The 18,787-nt window shown below is 60.1% G+C and overlaps 1 protein-coding gene across 2 annotated transcripts in view; it reads left to right on the top strand.

The window, feature by feature from the left end:
• The first annotated feature begins 2,391 nt into the window (after positions 1–2,391).
• TMBIM1 (transmembrane BAX inhibitor motif containing 1) overlaps positions 2,392–18,787 on the top strand; it is a 30,400-nt gene continuing 14,004 nt past the window's right edge. The window contains exon 1 of one of the 2 annotated variants that reach the window (XM_074967020.1): positions 2,392–2,794. In XM_074967020.1, the coding sequence (XP_074823121.1) occupies positions 2,573–2,794 (222 nt within the window). In that variant the 5' untranslated portion in view covers positions 2,392–2,572. Of the gene's footprint in view, positions 2,795–10,931; positions 10,971–18,787 lie in introns of those variants that run through there. The other variant, XM_074967022.1, reaches the window with a different exon arrangement.

The following is an 18,787-nucleotide window of genomic DNA, read 5'->3' as shown; positions in this document are numbered from 1 at the left end:
CGGGGGGCTTTTGTATCTTTGTATGAAAAGGTGTCAGTGATGCGACCCTTGGGCCACTGCACTAGTCCTCATGTGGCCCTCGTGGTGATTTGAGTTGGAGATCCCTGCTTTAGCCACACAGGAGTTACTGGGCTCTGCACAGGGCTAACGGGGTGAAATGTAATAGCCTGTGATAAACAGGAGTCAGACCAGGTGATCTGGGGTGGGAGGGATAGCTCAGCGGTTTGAGCATTGGCCTGCTAAACCCAGAGTTGTGAGGTCAATCCTCTAGGGGGTCATTTAGGGATCTGGGGCAAAAATTGGGGATTGGTCCTGCTTTGAGCAGGGGGTTGGACTAGATGACCTCCTGAGGTCCCTTCCAATGGTCTATGATTCTGTGATCTGATGGTCCCTTCTGCCCTTGGAATCTATGAAAACCACTGGCATCTGACACTTGAGTGGAAGGGACTGTCCTACCTGATAGCAGCAGTAGTAGGTTTCTTATCCTACGAGCCAAACCACGAGCGGGTGACGCTTTTCGCGCACTCACCGTTTCTGTTTCACTCTGCTGTCCGTCCCAGCTCAGACTGACCTGGCTCCGTTGGGCTGGGCCAGCTGATTCCGCAGCAGCCGGTGCCACTTTGCTGGCACTCTTCAGCCAAGCCTGCCTAAAAGAGGGGCAGGGCATCTCCAGTCAGAGCGGGCTGTAAATCTGTGCCGCCGCCCAGACCCCAGAGAAATTGCCTCCTCCAAAGCTTCAGCTCCGAGGGTCCCCTGAGCCCCACCTTGTTTCCAGGCCAGCCTGGGCCCCTAGAGGAAGGCGAGCCCAAAATGATTCTTTGCCTTCTTATGCCCCGTGCTCTGGCATCGTCCGCTCCAGACACCTGAGCAACATCCACAGATCCATTCTCTGCCCCTGCGCGCTCGGCCCTGAGCTGGGGGGCACAGCAGGAGGAAAAACAATCGCCAGCACCGTCAGGGTTAGAACAGGCCTCTGTCTGGGCAGCAAGGAAGGGCCAGATCCTGTGGGCGGAGAAACCCACGTAGGTTTCAAATCCTCGCCAGGGTCCCCTGGCAGAATGTCACCTGATTGTTCTGGAGGAACAGGGGGGAGGTAGGTTTACGCCTGCCATGGGGGGAACCCCCAAAACACACTGATCTTGAGGGCCACTGGCCTCCCTGTCACCTTGGGGCACAGGTGGTGCCCTACCATGGGGTGGGAATGAGCCCTGCTAACCCAACGCTATGGCCCCGGCCAAGGTGTCAGCAGCAGGGACTGAACCTGCCGCCTCTGGATGGCACGGCATGAGCCTGGCTGCTGGGGCGCAGAGACCCACCTCCGCTGGCTCATCGGCCTCTGCTTGTGGCCCAGTCCTGGGGGCAGAGCGCAGGTGTGTTACAGTAACAGAGGCCACACAGGCTAAGGCAGGGAATCCTCATGAGGGTGCAGGTGGGGGGAGGCGTCCTGAAGAGCATCCGCCCCCGCCCACCCCAGCCGGCCCCCTCTTGAGCAGCAGACCCTGACTGCTTTGGAGCCCCCCCCATGCTCGGCCCTGCTGGGGTTTTCTCCCGTCACCCCCTGGAGGGGCCCGTTATACAGCAGGGATCCAACCCCGGCTCCGGGTGTCAGACCGACCCAGGGCGATTCAGGGCACTACCCTCTCCGGGGGCAAAGGGCGGGTTGGACTGCGGGGGGCTGGGGAAGCGTGGGGCTCGTGCAGCCGGGGCTCTGTACAGCATTCACCAGACAGCGCCACCTCCCAAGGACACCTTATGACGAAGTGGGACTGTTCTTAATGTTTCCTCTGAATAGTGTGGGGGTGCCTCAGTTTCCCCTAGGCAGTTCTTAAGTATCTAGGTGGTGGGGTAAGGGTGTATGAGCCTTGCAGAGCCCTAGAGAGCAGTTGTGTGCAGGGATCTGGACACAGAGAATGGCCGACACCCTGTTTCCTGGCAACTGAGGGCCTGGCCCTTCCCCCCTGCAAGGTGAGAACTAAAAGGTTGGAGAACAAAGGAATCAGGTGACCTCCTGGCCCGGGAAAGGGACAAAGCCCAGAGGAGGAGGGACTGGAGGGAGTTTCAGTTTGGGGCTGGCTGGGGACGTGGAGTGAAGGGCAGACGTGGTTGTCTGGCTCACTGGCCCCCAAAATGGACCCAGCTGAGGGGTCCTGTTCTCGGCACCTACAAGCTCTGTGTTAGACGACAGGAACATGGTCTAATAAACCTTCTGTTTTACTGGCTGGCTGAGAGTCCCATCTGACTGCGGAGTTGGGGGGCAGGACCCTCTGGCCCCCCCAGGACCCCGTTTGGGCGGACTCGCTGTGGGAAGCGCACGGAGGGGCAGAGGAGGCTGAATGCTCCGAGGTCAGACCCAGGAAGGGGGAAGCCGGGTGAGCTGTGTGTCCTGCAGACAGGCTGCTCCCCGAGAGGAGACTTCCCCAGAGTCCTGACTGGCTTCCTGGGGAGCAGTTCCAGAGCATGGCCCAGGGACTCCGTGACACACCTTCTGCCAGGGTCTTCTCCGGGGCCCTGCTTCCCTCCCTGGCCCTGCCGGGGGGACCCCTAGCTGCCCTGGGCGAAGGAAGGAGGTGCAATGCCAGCTGCCCCGCTCCGGGCTGTGCCGTGCACTCGCCCCCTCCGGGGATCGGCGGGCTCCTGGCCGGCTGGGGGAGGAGTTGCCTGCCAGGACCCTCCCTTCTCGGGTTGCACCCGGGGCCCAGAGCGGCTGAACGCCCAGGGAGGAGCCCAGCCGACAAACAAACTCGCTGCTGGGAAGGCGGCGGAGAGAGACCAGCCGGAGAGGCCCCGACCCCAGGTAAGGAGCGGGCGCTTCCCCGCTGTGCCCAAGGGGCCGAGGGCTGGAAACTTGTCCGGCCCCTTGCGGCGAGCCGGGGGCTGGTCCGGAGGCAGCCGCTGGCCGAGGCAGGGCGCAGCCGGGAGCCCGGAGCCTCCTGCGCTCGGCTCGCCTGGGACGGGGGCTCGCCAAGTCCTGCTCCGGATCCGCCCCGGCGCACGGGCCGCGGGATCGGCTCCGCGTCGCTCCCTTTCTCGGCTGCGGAACCTGGCGCGGGGCCGACCCGGGAGTCCCGGGGCCGCTGCTGGGTGGGACAGCGCCTCGGGCGGGGGAAGCTCCCCGCGGGCCATGTGCTGGAACCGGGGCCTGGGTAAGACCCCGCCTGGGCCGGGGCTGTGACGCAAGGGCTGGGTGTCCTTCCTGGCAGGGCCCCTGGGTGCTTTCGCTTTGGGTGGGGTCGGGCTCCTGGACACGGAGGCTCAGGCAGCGGGAGCTGAGCGGGGAGGGCCCAGAAAGTGCTGGCCGTGGGCACAAGGGGCTCGGATCCGTTTGTGCTGCCGGGGGGACTTAGGGCTCGTGAGATGTAACAGCCTGGCAGAGAGCAGGCAAGCGCTGGGCAAGCCCCCCCCCCCACCCCATACAGCTCTGCCGGTGCCCCTCGCTCCCGACCCGCAGCCCCCCGCTAGCCCAGCCCTGGGCTCCTCCCAGCTCTGCCGGTGCCCCTCGCTCCCGACCTGTAGCCCCCCGCTAGCCCAGCTCTGGGCTCCTCCCAGGTCTGCCAGTGCCCCTCACTCCCGACCCGCAGCCCCCCGCTAGCCCTGCCCTGGGCTCCTCCCAGCTCTGCCGGTGCCCCTCGCTCCCGACCCGCAGCCCCCCGCTAGCCCTGCCCTGGGCTCCTCCCAGCTCTGCCGGTGCCCCTCGCTCCCGACCCGCAGCCCCCCGCTAGCCCAGCCCTGGGCTCCTCCCAGCTCTGCCGGTGCCCCTCGCTCCCGACCCGCAGCCCCTGCTAGCCCAGCCCTGGGCTCCTCCCAGCCCTGCCGGTGCCCCTCGCTCCCGACCCGCAGCCCCCCGCTAGCCCAGCCCTGGGCTCCTCCCAGCCCTGCCGGTGCCCCTCGCTCCCGACCCACAGCCCCCTGCTAGCCCTGCCCTGGGCTCCTCCCAGGTCTGCCGGTGCCCCTCACTCCCGACCCACAGCCCCCTGCTAGCCCTGCCCTGGGCTCCTCCCAGGTCTGCCGGTGCCCCTCACTCCCGACCCACAGCCCCCCGCTAGCCCAGCTCTGGGCTCCTCCCAGGTCTGCCGGTGCCCCTCACTCCCGACCTGCAGCCCCCTGCTAGCCCAGCCCTGGGCTCCCATCACCACCCCTAGCTCTGCCCATGCCCCTCGCTCCCAACCCGCAGCCCCCTGGCAGCCAACACTGGGCTCTCCTGTTCCCCCGGATAGCTATATGAGAATTACTTAGCCCACGCCGGTGCTGAGGGGTGCTTGTCACAGCATGTGCGCAGAGGAATAAGAGGCCTGGGAGAAGGGTGGGGCGCCTCTGGTCTGGAGGAAGCTCCAGCTCCTTTCCCCATGAGAGAGGTTTCCCTGCTCCCAGGTGCAGCATCAGCCACATGGGGAAGAGGCCAGGCCAACCACCCCTGTGCTCATGTCCTCCTCTGTTCCCAGCACTCGTTCCCAGTCTCTCATCTCCTGCCCGTTTCACATGCCCCTGGTGAGCTCTCCTCTCATCCAAGGCATTCCCAGGGAGGGCACCCATTGTCCCTAGAGCCGGACACAGGCGTTAGGAGTGGCAGTCGGTTGACTGCAGGCTCCTAGCTTCAGCTGCTCCTACTTCCAGGGTCTGTTTCTCCTGTCCCTTATGCCGGTGTGTAAACATTGAGTGCAATGGAGTCACTCCGGAGTCACTCTGCTGTGAGTGAAAGGCTGGGGGGGGGGTCAGCTCATGTGGAGGTTAGGTGGGTTGCGCCTTGATCACATGCCGCTCGCTGCAGTATTAGGCACTCCAGCAGGCCCCTGGCCCTGCTGGAACAGACCCACCTAAGGCATGACTCACTCCTTCCCTGATTTTATTTTTGTAGCCTGGGTGTGTAACCGCCCTGGGGCGAGTGGATCCAGGGGCCCAGCGATGGGATTTCTGCACCCTTCCAACTCACCCCGCAATCCAAGGCGGCTTCTGCTCTGTAAAACCTGGAAGTCAGTAGTAATCGGCAATAATTGTCACAGCTACTAGTGGGGATTAATTTTAAAGATCAGCAGGAGAACCCTGTGTAACTGACGTGACATTTACAGCACACTGTTTGTGCTGCTTTGTCCTGCTCCCCCGGCCAGTCCTGCCTATGGCAAGGGAAGGTAAGAACCAGCTCCAGGAGACATACCCACGCTAGCTCTGCTGGGGCTAGCAGGACAAGCTAGCGGCGCCGAGTCGGATCCCAGCTGAAACCCTCGGCGTGTGTTCGGGCAGACAGCCCGTCCTGCCATGGCCACGCAGTTGTTTTTAGTGCCCTAGCTCCATCAGAGCTAGCGCGGGTACGTCTGTCTGAGCTGGAAATTACAGCCCCAGTGTCTGTTTCAGGCCCTTTTTTTCCAGGGCTTCAGCTTTATTTCTTCCAACTTGTAACCAGTTCAGCATGATCATCCCTTCGCCAGCTAAGCCAGGGTGTCTGCAGGGGCCCATCCGTTCCCCACAGGTTCCCACTCTACCAGCCACTTGCCTGAGACTGTTAGTCTGTTCTCACCTGCTTCCCAGCCTTCTCCTCACAAAAGTCCCCTGCTCCTGGCAACTCCCCCAACACCTGGCCCCCTGGCTGGCTTTTATACTCACCTGATCCCCAGCTGATCAGTCTCAGCTGGGAGGTTGTGTGTGTGTGTGGGGGGGGGGGGAGAGTTCTCCACTTTAAGGGCCAGCACCCTGTGACAGCTTCTTTAGGAGGGGAGATTGGGACTGTTCACCCTAGAAAAGAGACGACGAAGGGGGGACGTGACGGAGGTCTATACAATCGTGACGGGTGCGGAGAACGTGACTGGGGCAGGGTTATTCACCTCTTCACGTAACACAAGCACTAGGAGTCACGCCATGAAATTAATGGGCAGCAGGTTTAAAACAAACATAAGGAAGTATTTCACACAACGCACTGTCAATCTGTGGAACTCACTGCCAGGGAATGTTGTGAAGGCCAAGGCTATAACTGGGTTTGAAAAAGAACGAGATAAGTTCATGGAGGATAGGCCCATCAATGGCTATGAGAGAAGATGGTCAGGGATGCAACCCCATGCTCTGGGTGTCCCTAAACCTCTGACTGCCTGAAGCTGGAACTGCATGACAGGGGATGGATCACTCAATAATTGCCCTGTTCTGTTCATTCCCTCTGAAGCACCTGGCACCAGCTGTCAGAGACAGGATCCTGGACTAGCTGGACCATTGCTCTGTCCCGAGCTGGCCATTTGCATGTTTGTAAATTAATAATAACAACAATAAAAAATCACTTCTCGATAGTGCCATGCCAGGATTTAAAAGCACTGCCCAGCTGTTAAATGGACACTGTCGGAGAGTTTATTAGAGAGGCGAGATGGGTGGGGCGATATTTTTTATTCTCTCTAAGGTCCTGGGACCGACATGGCTCCAACCCCACTGCAGACTACAATGGAGAGTGTAGATTATTAATAGTTATTGTTGTTATTCATTTGAACTCCACGGGAGGGCTCATTGTGAGCCATTGCTAGGCTGCATAGGGACTGGCCTGGTGACTCATATGGAGAATATTCTAATGCCGAATAAATCGAGGCTGTGGTCTCACCTGGATCGTGTGGGCAGCACTGGCTATTGCAGAATGAGAGGGGCTCAGGGGATGGCGAAAAGAATGATCCCGGCCTGGAAAAACTTGGGTGTGAAGAGCGATTGAAAAGCCTGGGACTGTTGCCTTAGGAGAATCCCGATCCAATAGTGACTGAGAAAGGCAGCGGGGGGGACTTCTGTTCCCCCTGTCTCATAACACAGGAACCAGGGACATGCAATGAAATTAAAAGGCAGGGAATTGAAAACTGATAAAAGGCAACAGTTTTACGCACGGCGTGGAATTAGCCGGTGGAACTCTCCACCGCAGGAAGCTGTTGAGGCCAAATGCTTCGCAAGCTTTCAAAAGGGATTGGACCTTTATATGGACACTTTTATAATAACTAACGCCAGCGTAGATTGTGGCAGGATATTAAACCTCCTGCTTCAGGGCTTGAGCCGACCTCCAACCATTAGAGATCAGGACAGGCCTAATGTGAGGGGCAGATTATCCCACGTCTGCTGCTGCGGGGTTCTTGCACCTTTCTGTGCAGCATCTGGGACCAGTCACTGAGCCAGGTGAGAGGGACCTTGGCTCTCATCCAACCTGGCTCTTCTTAAGTGACTCCCAAGCCCAAGTATTTTCAGGATCAGGCGCTAACTTTAGGCCTCAGGGTGTGTGAGCTATAGCCCAGCTGATCTCGTCTCAGTTAACAGGCGCGTTTCCCCCAGTGAACCAGTGAAGCGTTTGGATTGACGCATGCCCCAGCGACAATCTCCCGCCGCTGCCTGGCAACTCGGGTGGCCGTTGACACCAGTGCTAAGTCCGGAGGGGCAGGGCTCTGCTTGACAGCGGCTTTGCACAGGGGGTGAATAACGGGGCAGGGCCGGATTGGGCCCGGTACCGCCGGGCGCAAGGGGCGGACTGGGACACTCAAGCGGCGGGAGCTGCAGGGAGCGAGCCGCGCAGCCGCCCTGGAGAGGAGGCAGGCTGATGGCAGGGGAGCGGATGCTCAGCCGGCGGGAATCAGCGCCGCTCTGTGGCGGACGTCCCGGGGGGATGGTGCCCGTGTGGCGCTGCGCTGATTGATGCCAGCTGAGGCTCTGGCCCATTCACTGCACGCAGCTGGGGGCGTTCTCGGGGACAGAGGTTGGGACCTTCGCTTGTTTTTACTCTGATCTCTTGACTCTAGTGTGAATCAGCGATGACATCACTGCTGCCAGAATCAAGCCCCTCCGTCCTTAACCTGATGAGGCCCCTCTAATTAATTAAACATCCTTCGAGTGGGAGCAGGATCATTGTCTCCCTGCTGTGACAGGGAAACTGAGGCACAGAGGGGGCTTGTCCAAGGGGGATCTTACGTCGGAAGCATGGGGAGGATTAGCGTACAGAGAGAGGGTGGGCAGGGGCAGGGATGCCCTGGCACGGGGGCGTGACTGTGCTGGTGACTCTCGGAGATCGAGGTGGTAGCAGGGCTTGGTTGGTCTTCTGCTTGGGAGCCGCCACTGAGCCGTGGCTGGTTTTTGTTCCCCCTCCGCCCAGGCAGGAGGATCCCCAGGCTGTCACATGCTCTGGCTGCCCGCCCACGCAACGAATCAACGTACAGCGGGGAGCACGGCCCACAGCACCGGGACCCGCAGCAGCAGCGCTGTGAGCTGCCCCCAGCCGGGCCCTTTTCTGGCTTCTCCTGCCACCTGTGCCCACCTGCTCTTGCTCCTCCTGGCTGGCGGGCTGCCCTCCCAGGGGGAACGCTGGGGTCCTTCCTCCCTGGGGCTTGCTGCTGTTTACACTCCCCTTCCCCTCCCCGCCTGCCCCCAGACAGGAAGAGCAGTAAGTAGAAGTGGGCCCATTGCCGTCTCATGGCTCTTTGGGTGTCCCGCGGAGCGGAGGAGGCCCAAGGCGTCCCGAGGCTACGGTCCTGTTTGCCGTCAGCCGCCAGGTCCCCTCCCCGGCAGGGCACGTCGCAGAGGAAGCAGGTCCGTTGACCTGTTTCCTTCCAGGCCCCGGAGCCCTGCTCTCGTCCCGCGCGCTGGTCAGTGGCCAGGCCGAATGCCGGTTGTGGGCAGCCCCTGGGCTGCAGTGGGGTTTGGATCAGAGCCTGGGAGAGCCGGCAGCTACAGCCCTCGTGTGAGCCCCGGCGCGGGACGCTGGGGTAACCTCATGGCAGGACTCTCGTGAATGTCCGGGCATCAGCTGTTGCATTAGTGTCCTTAGAAGGCCCTTTGGCATCCGTGTCCCGCCTCTCCCTGGCTGTCTGTTCTGTCACTCCCTTGGCCTCGGCTCCCTGGCCTCGCCCGCCTGCAGAGGGCTCCGGCCGGATGTCCCGGGAGGCAGAGCCCGGCGCTCCTTTCCCCTGCCTTACCCGAATGGCAAGGTCAGCTCCGGCCCAGCCTGCCAGCTCCGCCCGCCCACGGCAGAGAAGCGTGCGGCCACGATTCACAGGCCCCACCTCCGCTTGCAGGGGGATTCCCACGGGAGACCCCGGCCGTACTGAGAGAGGGAGGACGGCACCGCGGCTGGATGCCCACCGCGGTGAGCCACGGCGTTGCGTGATCCCCTTCTCCCAGCCCGCTCTGGGGCCCCTGCTGTCCCTGCTTCTCCTAGGAAACAGCCTCCCAGCCCCATGGCCCTTAAGCTCAGAGGTCCCCTCCTCCCTGAATCCTGCAGGTAACAGCCTGATCTCCTCTCCCCCACTGGGGTTTGCTGTGCAGACCCCCGCTTACTCCGTGCTTAGCTGAGTTCGCCACGGCCGCCTCTAGCAAACTCTTCGTGTCCCCCCAGCAGCCCCGGATCAGCTCCTGCGCCGGCCTCTGAGCAACCGAGCGGGGTGTCAGTCTCCATCGCCTTCTGCCAGCCGGCCCGTCACCGTGATACCCGCTCAGCTCCCCGCCGTGTGACTGCTGCTGAGGGTTGTCCGTCGCGAGGGATGGGATGGGAGGCCTCTGCGGGTCCGTCTACACTGCAGCGAGAACCCCGAGTCTCCGAGCCCGGGTCAGTTCGCTCAGGCTCGGGCTGCGGGAATAGAAATGGCAGTGTAGACATCCAGGCTGGGGCTGGAGCCCAGGCTCTGAAATCCACCCCGCTCCCATGGTTTGAGTCTACACGGAAGTTTTTAGTCCTGCAAGCCCGTGTCAGCTGGCCCGGGCCAGCCGTGGGTCTTCTACTGCCGTGTAGACGTGGATTTTCCCGGCTCTGCCTCCCCTGTGGGATTTCCTCTCCGTGCTCAGCTCCGGGTCGCTCCCAGCATCGCTGCTTCCTGTTGTCTGCGCTTCGGCCTGCCCCGCACCCGGAGAGATCAGCTCCCTTTTCCCCGCAAACTCGCCCGGCGGAGGGTTTCCGCGCTGGCTCAGGGTCCCTGGGCAGGCGTCACTGGCTCTCCGCTCCCCCTGCGTGGTCGCGCCTGCGAGTGTCCTTCACGTCTGGCTCTCTCCCTCTTCCCGGCCATCAAGGGCGCTGTCAAACGGGTCGGGCTACGCACTGATCCCTGGGGTTCCCCTTCACTCAGCTGCCTCCCACAGGCACATACTCCTCCTTTCCCCTAAACTAGCTCCTCTCTCGGAGACCCCCACCCCCAGCTCCTGAACACCGGGCTCCCTCCTGGTCCTGCCCCCCACTGAGTCTCTCCGGGCCACAAGGATACTGCAGGGAGATCAAAGTCGGGGCGTCTACACTGGAGACCAGGCCAAGCTGCCCCACACATCACAGCCCCTGTCAATAGCCAAACCCGACAGCCACTGGATAAACCCTCTGCGACTGCCGCATGGGCCGTCCTGGGCAGCAAAGAGCAGAGGGGTGGGGGGCACCCAAGGCCGGGCTGGGTCTGGGGACTGCCCTGAGTTCTCTCGGGATCCCTGCATTGTCTGCGTGTGGCCGAGCGGGGCCATGACCCGTCCCCGGGCCTGTTCCGCCGGAATTGCGGGCTGTTGCTTCACGTGCGTGACAGGGCGGTGATGGGGCTGAGTCCCTGGGGGGCCGAGGGGGAGGGGTTCTGCTTTCTGGGACCGTCGGCATCTGGGCAGCAATCGCAGCCAGCCAGGATGGGGCTATTTGAATGGCTCTGTTCTTCCAGGCAGGTGGCCCTGAGAGAATGCGTAGGGGGCGCCAGAAGTGTGGAATGACCCTCCCCGCCCCCCCTTTGGGACACTAGCTCTATCTCCATGACCCACTCACCCCTTGGCCTGCGGCAGCCGGGCAGGGGCCAATTGGCCCAGGGGGTTTTGTGGTGGGGACACCCATCCGCTGAGCACTGGGCTGAGACCCACCAAACTCATGTCATGCAGGGGCACCCAGCTCTGCCTGAGATCACCCAGGGGCGCTCCAGAGGACGGCAGTGGGACCCACAGCTGCTCACAAAACCTCGAAGGCATCTCGGTACCTGACTCCCCCAATCTCAGCGGACGGGATGCCCAGCACCCAAGGGGCGGAGGTGGGTCTGAGGTGGGGAAGCAGTAGGGTGGGTTATCCAGGGATCAGCCCTTCACCGGCTAGATCAGACCAAGGAAGTGGGGCATCAGCATAGAGGCCAAGGGCAGCTGGGGGCAGGAGCTGCTGGCTAAGAGCCAGCGTGAAGAGGAAGCCTTGAGCTTTGACCCAAGTGCCATCCCTCCACAGGCAGATCCTGACCCTGCCCAACGGCTCCCAGGCCTGGCCCTGGCAGTGTCCCAGCTCCTGAGCGTGGGGGGCATTCCCCAGCAGGCTGATGGCCTCAGTGGGAGATGGGCACCCCTGGGAGCCCCCTTGGTCAGGGAGAAAAGTCATTACTCCAGGTTGCCATGGGGTGGGACGTAACTATTAACCCATAGGGTGCTGGCATCTTCCTGATGGCCCACCGCATGACAGTGTGTGCAAATCAGCTACAAAGAAACCCAGCAATGTGGCCAGGGAAATTAACCGGGCCGGGCACCCGGGCTGGTGCTTTACTGGCTGACAGACCCAGCTGTGACAGGGAGCGGAGATCTGCCTGCGCCTTGGTGGGCCGGGGGTTAACTTCAGCTCCCCGCACTCAGCGACTGCTTGGGGGAAGGTGGCCCCGAGGTTCAGTCTCAAGCTGGGGGCTCTCCGGTTCCTTGTCTACTCCTGCCTTGTGTTAGCCGCGCTGCCCAGTGATGGTGGGACCATGCGGCCCAGCGACATTCGTCCCACCAGCTTGCGTCAGAGCCAGAGGGCGAGCCGAGGAGGGAAATCTTGTGTAGGCAACAAGAGCAGCGGGCAGGGCAAGCTGGGCGGCACAGAGGGCTGCGACGGGGTTGTGTGGGGCGGAGGGCAGCGCCCCTTTAAATGGTTGGTGAGCCCGCTAGCCGCGCTCACCGTGTTCTGTGTGACGGAAGCTGCAGCGGGTGCAGCTGGCTCTGGTGGGTTTGGGCGAAGGGGCTGGTCTGGGGCAGCCGTGTCTGGGTGCTCCCTAGGCTTTGTGACTGTGTAAAGAGCAGGAGAGGCTGCTTGCCTGTGGGCGCAATTCTTGCCTAGCAGAACCCGCGCCGAGCAACGGGCTCCTAAGGAGCGAGACTCCGCCGCTGGGCGGGCGCGATGAGGGAGGCGGTGAAAGAAGGAAAGCCCAGTCGGAGGGGAAGGCATCCTGGTCGCTGGGGTGGCGGAGGCTGGCAGGGTGGGCTCGTGTGCTGGGGAACGGTATGCGATCGCCAGGGCCGTTGCTGGAGGGAGGGGGATGGGATGGGGCAGGAGAGAGCTGGGTTATAGGGGGATGCAGCCGGAACGCCCCTGCCCTGCACTGCTGCTGGGACTGGCCTCTGGGACGCCAGCAGAGTCCGGACAGCAGATGACCCCTTCGCCTGTTGCACGGGGGAGAGCTGGTTGCCCCAGGGTGCTCTGCAGACACAGCAGAGAAGCTAGAGCACGGGGCTGCTGATCAGCCCTCACGCAGCCCCCCGGAGTCCCAACCAGCCTGGAGGGCTTCATCCCGGCTCGTGTTCCCGAAGGCCCCACCACACCTGGCTGTTGCCCAGAGACCCGAGAGCTCAGGTACTGAATCCATGTCCTCCCCCGACGAGCCGCCGGTGGGCAGATGTGTTCCAGCTGTGGGCAAAGAGGTCATCTGAGCTCTCAGGGCTTGTCTCTCTGGCTGTCGCTGCCCCTGGTAGGGGTACAGCCTCCTCCGGGCCAGCGGGTTGCGAGATCAAATCCCCCAGCTCCTATGCCAGGCGGGCCCTGCTGGGCAGTCAGGGCTGGCACCTCTGCCCGGTCCGATTGCGTGGCGCTATTCCACCAGGCATGGGAGGTTCCTAGGCAGGATTAGAGGGAGGCACCCGCTGGAAGGTTAGGGTGGGGCTGGGATAATTATTCTGGACGCTCATGGAGCTGGCATAGGAGAAAGCACTGGCTAGACTTGTATGATCGGGGGGCTCTTCCACGTGCTGCCCCTTTATTGGTCATGAGGTGATGGAAGAGGTCACAAGAAGCTGATGGGGATGGGACCGTCTCTTATCATAGAATCATAGAATATCAGGGTTGGAAGGGACCTCAGGAGGTCATCTAGTCCAACCCCTTGCTCAAAGCAGGACCAATCCCCAATTAAATCATCCCAGCCAGGGCTTTGTCAAGCCTGACCTTAAAAACTTCCAAGGAAGGAGATTCTACCACCTCCCTAGGTAACGCATTCAAGTGTTACACCACCCTCCTAGTGAAAAAGTTTTTCCTAATATCCAACCTAAACCTCCCCCACTGCAACTTGAGACCATTACTCCTTGTCCTGTCCTCTTCTACCATTGAGAATAGTCTAGAACCATCCTCTCTGGAACCACCTCTCAGGTAGTTGAAAGCAGCTATCAAATCCCCCCTCATTCTTCTCTTCCGCAGACTAAACAATCCCAGTTCCCTCAGCCTCTCCTCATAAGTCATGTGTTCCAGACCCCTAATCATTTTTGTTGCCCTTCGCTGGACTCTCTCCAATTTATCCACATCCTTCTTGTAGTGTGGGGCCCAAAACTGGACACAGTACTCCAGATGAGGCCTCACCAATGTCGAATAGAGGGGAACGATCACGTCCCTCGATCTGCTCACTATGCCCCTACTTATACATCCCAAAATGCCATTGGCCTTCTTGGCAACAAGGGCACACTGCTGACTCATATCCAGCTTCTCGTCCACTGTAACCCCTAGGTCCTTTTCCGCAGAACTGCTGCCGAGCCGCTCGGTCCCTAGTCTGTAGTGGTGCATTGGGTTCTTCTGTCCTAAGTGCAGGACCCTGCACTTATCCTTATTGAACCTCATCAGATTTCTTTTGGCCCAATCCTCCAATTTGTCTAGGTCCCTCTGTATCCTATCCCTGCCCTCCAGCGTATCTACCACTCCTCCCAGTTTAGTATCATCCACAAATTTGCTGAGAGTGCAATCCACACCATCCTCCAGATCATTTATGAAGATATTGAACAAAACCGGCCCCAGGACCGACCCCTGGGGCACTCCACTTGACACCGGCTGCCAACTAGACATGGAGCCATTGATCACCACCCGTTGAGCCCGACAATCTAGCCAACTTTCTACCCACCTTATAGTGCATTCATCCAGCCCATACTTCTTTAACTTGCTGACAAGAATACTGTGGGAGACCGTGTCAAAAGCTTTGCTAAAGTCAAGAAACAATACATCCACTGCTTTCCCTTCATCCACAGAATCAGTAATCTCATCATAGAAGGCGATTAGATTAGTCAGGCATGACCTACCCTTGGTGAATCCATGCTGACTGTTCCTGATCACTTTCCTCTCGTGTAAGTGCTTCAGGATTGATTCCTTGAGGACCTGCTCCATGATTTTTCCGGGGACTGAGGTGAGGCTGACCGGCCTGTAGTTCCCAGGATCCTCCTTCTTCCCTTTTTTAAAGATTGGCACTACATTAGCCTTTTTCCAGTCATCTGGGACTTCCCCCGTTCGCCACGAGTTTTCAAAGATAATGGCCAATGGCTCTGCAATCACAGCCGCCAATTCCTTTAGCACTCTCGGATGCAACTCGTCCGGCCCCATGGACTTGTGCACATCCAGCTTTTCTAAATAGTCCCTAACCACCTCTTTCTCCACAGAGGGCTGGCCATCTACTCCCCATGTTGTGATGCCCAGCACAGCAGTCTGGGAGCTGTCCTTGTTCGTGAAGACAGAGGCAAAAAAAGCATTGAGTACATTAGCTTTTTCCACATCCTCTGTCACTAGGTTGCCTCCCTCATTCAGTAAGGGGCCCACACTTTCCTTGGCTTTCTTCTTGTTGCCAACATACCTGAAGAAACCCTTCTTGTTACTCTTGACATCTCTTGCTAGCTGCAGCTCCAGGTGCAGAAAGGAATGGGGCAGTCTGGTAAGCCGGGGAGAGCGGAGGAGGGAGAAAGGCAGGAAGAGGCTGGGGAAACCAGAGACCCCGGGGTGAAGAGCAAAGTCTGCCAGGGCATGTGGAGACCGAGGTGGCAGAGGTGCCTGGAGGATCCGTGAGGAGGAGAATGAGAAGGGGCAGAGAGAGCAGGGGACCAGAGCAAGTCTGGGGCACTCAGGGGACAGGCAGGGGAGTGTATGGGTGGCCTGAGAGGGGTAAGGAGCACACCGATAAAGGCCAGGAACGAGGGCCGCCCGGCCATGGTGGCTAAGACTGTCCTAAGGCGGGTGCCGGACAGGGATGAGCTGCAGGGGCTGTGGCCCGGGAGGGAGGGAGGAGGGAGCCTGCACTGAGGCTCAGCCGGCTGGGGACAGGGGAAAGCCTGGGGAGACAGTCAGTTAAAGACTGAGCTGGAAGAGGGGGCGGGGGGAATCTGTCTCTGCCAGCTGCCCCACAGAATGCCGAGCCCTTGGTGCCTTGCCACATTCACCCTGCAGCCCTCTCCTCTCTATCAGCGCCTGCTCACACATGGTCCCTAGAGCCACCGGGGGACTCGTGGGCCGGGCTGCCCCCTGGGAAGGGCGCTGGCTGGGCGTGATGGGCGGGGAGCAGCTGCACGGGGCATCTGGCCCTGCGGAGTGCGTGTTGCGGAGAGGGGGCGGGGAAGGACCAGGAGGCTCATTGGGAGCTACATTCCTGGAAGCCTTTGACAGGGAAGAGGAGCCAGGAATAGAACTAGCCGGGCAAGAGAGAGGGCCGGACCTGCGCCCTGGGCCGGCCAGTTGCCGGGAGGGAGGCGTGGCTGGAGTCCTCCAACCATGGAGCACGGAGAGCTGGGTCGGGGCCTGGGTTTCCCCGGGAGTGCCAGGCAATTGCGCCACAGACATGTGAGGCGTGCGGCCCGCTGGCGGTGGGGAGAGGGCGTCCCTGGCACCAGACTAGTCAGGCTGGTTTAGTTGCACCCGTGCTTGGTAACGTGGGACGCGGATCCTCCCAGACACAGCGTCGGGCCCTGCCTAGGTTGTTCTCCAGCTCCCCCCACCCAGCTTTCTGAGCAACCCCAGAGCAGGGAGCATCACTGGGAACACATGGGGCCAAGCACCCCCTTGTGCCGACATGCAAGAGAGGAGGGCAAACACCTCTCTTCCTCCGGCCTGTGATTTGCTCCTGGGTGTAGGCCAGACACTGGTGGCTAGATGCCTAGAGGGGGGCAGCAGGGCCCGTGCCCAGAGGCAGAAACTCAAACGCCTAGGGAACTTTTACCCTAAAAACTTAGGCACCATGTGGCCTTAGACAGGAGTTTTGTGGATGGCAGCAGATCCTAAAACTGGGACTTAAGCACCTAAACTCAGATGTAGACGCCTCCGTCCCTTTGTGATTCTCGCCCAGAGCACCCCAGTTCATGACACGGTGGTTCTGAGATTGGAAAGACGGGGGGGCTGCAGGTTTGCGGGGGACAGAGGCAAACCCAGGTCACCAGTGACTCAACTCTCTGCAGCCTGTGGGCCAGCAGCTCCCTCGTTTTCACTCCCCACTGCTAGGTCTCCCAGGCCAGAGCATGGTGTGTTAACCCAGCCCCCCCTCCCCAGGGTCTCTGTCACAAACTGTCTCATGGCCCGGGAACCCTGGATGTTTCTCACAATCTGATCAACAGCCCCCCAAGCAGTGGGGGCTGGCAAAGCCTATGCATCTTTTGCTTCCCTTTCGGCTCTGGAGTTGTTCGGTCTGCCAAGGCCACCGCTGGGTTTCTTTCCCTTTTCACCTGGCTCTCGCTTTGCATAAAAGAAGATAAAGAGCAAAACGGGCCTATTAAGTCATTAGGGAGGAAGCAGCTCGGCTGAGTGGCTACACCCCGGAGCAGGCATCAGATCTGCCTCTGCTACAGGCTCTCTCACGCAGACTGGTCCCACCCAGCACAGGATTGTTCCTGATCGTACATTTCCTAGGGTTTTCTTTAGACTCATTGTAGAAGTCCCAGGCCATGGGGCTCCCAGCCCTTCCCCTGGGATCTGGCTCTTCCCGAGTCTGATTTTCCATCCTGATTTCGTTTTGCTCGCGCTAGTCCCTTTGCCGCACGCTGGCTCCCTTCAGACACTGATGGGCTGCGGTCACATCTGCCCTGTCACGGCCCAGCCAAGCCACACCTCGTAAGGGCCATGGCCCTGGCTCCGTGGTGCGCGGCCTCTGGTTACAGAGTAAATTCCCCTTTTTACCCAACCGAACAGAGGGGAGACAAAAGGCAAGCGGTGGGGACTGCCGCAAGGAACTTGTGGCCTTTGGCTTGCCTGCCATCCGGCCAGGCGGAGGGGAAGTGGAGACATAGGCAAAAGGCCATGAGATTATCTGACTGTATTCGTGCGCCACGGCAGGTCCTGTTGTGTTTTAATTCCTGAAGGGCTGGACCAATCTGCCCATTCTGGGTTGTCACCCGACCCCCTCACCTGTGCTCAGGCTCTGTCACGGTGACCTGGGACAAAGAGCAATCCCAGCTCCTGCCCTGTGACCGATGCTCCTTCCTGGAGAGCAAAGCCAGGAAAGGGTCAGGCCCTGAGCTCCCCACATACCCACCTGTCCTCTCCTTTGTCTGCTGGGATGCTGTTTCCTTTCCGCAGCAACTCATCCAAGCCAGCTCCAAGTTCCTGGGTCTGCCCTGCACCCTGGGTGCGGAGCCCCCCGGTTATCCTAACGCCGTGCTGTAAAGAGAGGGCACCACGTGCTGACGGCAGCATCGGGACAATTAGTTTGTCAGGAGGGTGGCAATTGGTGGTAGGTCATCCCTGCCCTCCGGGGACTCGAGACGCCAGGGTTTCCAGGTCACCAGCCGAGCAGTTTATTTTTGGCTGCACAGTCATAAAATGAACAAAACGACACAGAGGGCAGGCCTAATAGCAAACACCCCCACCACACACACATACACCCCACCCCACTTTAGTGAGCAGCCTGATTCAGCTTGAAAGAGACACTCTTTACCTCTGGGCCCTGCATTTAGGTTTCTAAAAGCCAAGGCCCGCTGATACCTTTCCAGAGTGTTTTTCAATTCCCAGCCAGATCATCTGAGCAAAGAGCTCCTCTCTGCCCTGCCAAGTTTACAGCCCAACCCCTACAGGGTTTGGCTGGGGAGGGAGTGGGCCTGGTGAAACTGACTGGAAAGAAAAGTGAAACTGACCAGACCATTTTCACTGTCCAAACCTTGCAGTGTCTCTGCTTATCTGCCCTGCCATTGAGTCCAGCGGCATGAAGTAAGTGTCCATGTCAGTGTTTGCAGGATCAGCACCTGAGCAAAAGCTCAGACAAGCAATGCGAGTGCCTAGAATAGGTCTGAAGAGCTTCCTGCGTAGGATCTAGCTAGGTACTTATATGGCCCAATTGCTGCGACATCTGGGCACCTATTGAATCCCTGGCAGTTTTCTCTGTGGATTGCGGGTGCTTCTCTATATGAAGAAATCATGGGCTGGCTAATGAGAGAACCACAGGCTGAACCTTGTGCCTCTCAGGGAGCAGAGCGGCAGCAGCTGGGTGGAGCCTGCCCTGTTATCACCCGGATGCTTGCAGCTGAGCGCTCCCCAGAAGAGAATATCCTGCGTTTGCTTCTACTAGATCTAGGTGGGTGAGTTTGCTTGGGGCAAATCAGATGAGGTGAGCTGGGACTCTGCAGGGAATTCTACCCTATGGAGCCTCTCTGCTCCCTAGGCACGGGGTGGGGTTAGTGACTAATGGGGCCTGGTCCCCAGTGGGGAGCCTCAGCTGATACCTGCTAAGGAGGGTGATTGTGCCCCTTGGAATGAGCTTCTGATCCCTTCACCATCACCCCAGCGGCTTTCAAGCAGTCCTACAACCCACCAGCCCTAGAGCTGGAAAGCTTGGCCTAGCGGGTTGTGGGTCTCTCTAGCTGTTGCGTGTGCCCCTTTCAGGGACCCTAAAACAAAGCC

Source organism: Natator depressus, chromosome 11, assembly GCF_965152275.1.
Source record: "Natator depressus isolate rNatDep1 chromosome 11, rNatDep2.hap1, whole genome shotgun sequence".
Lineage (NCBI taxonomy): Eukaryota > Metazoa > Chordata > Testudines > Cheloniidae > Natator > Natator depressus.
This window is presented reverse-complemented; position numbering and strand designations above follow the sequence as displayed.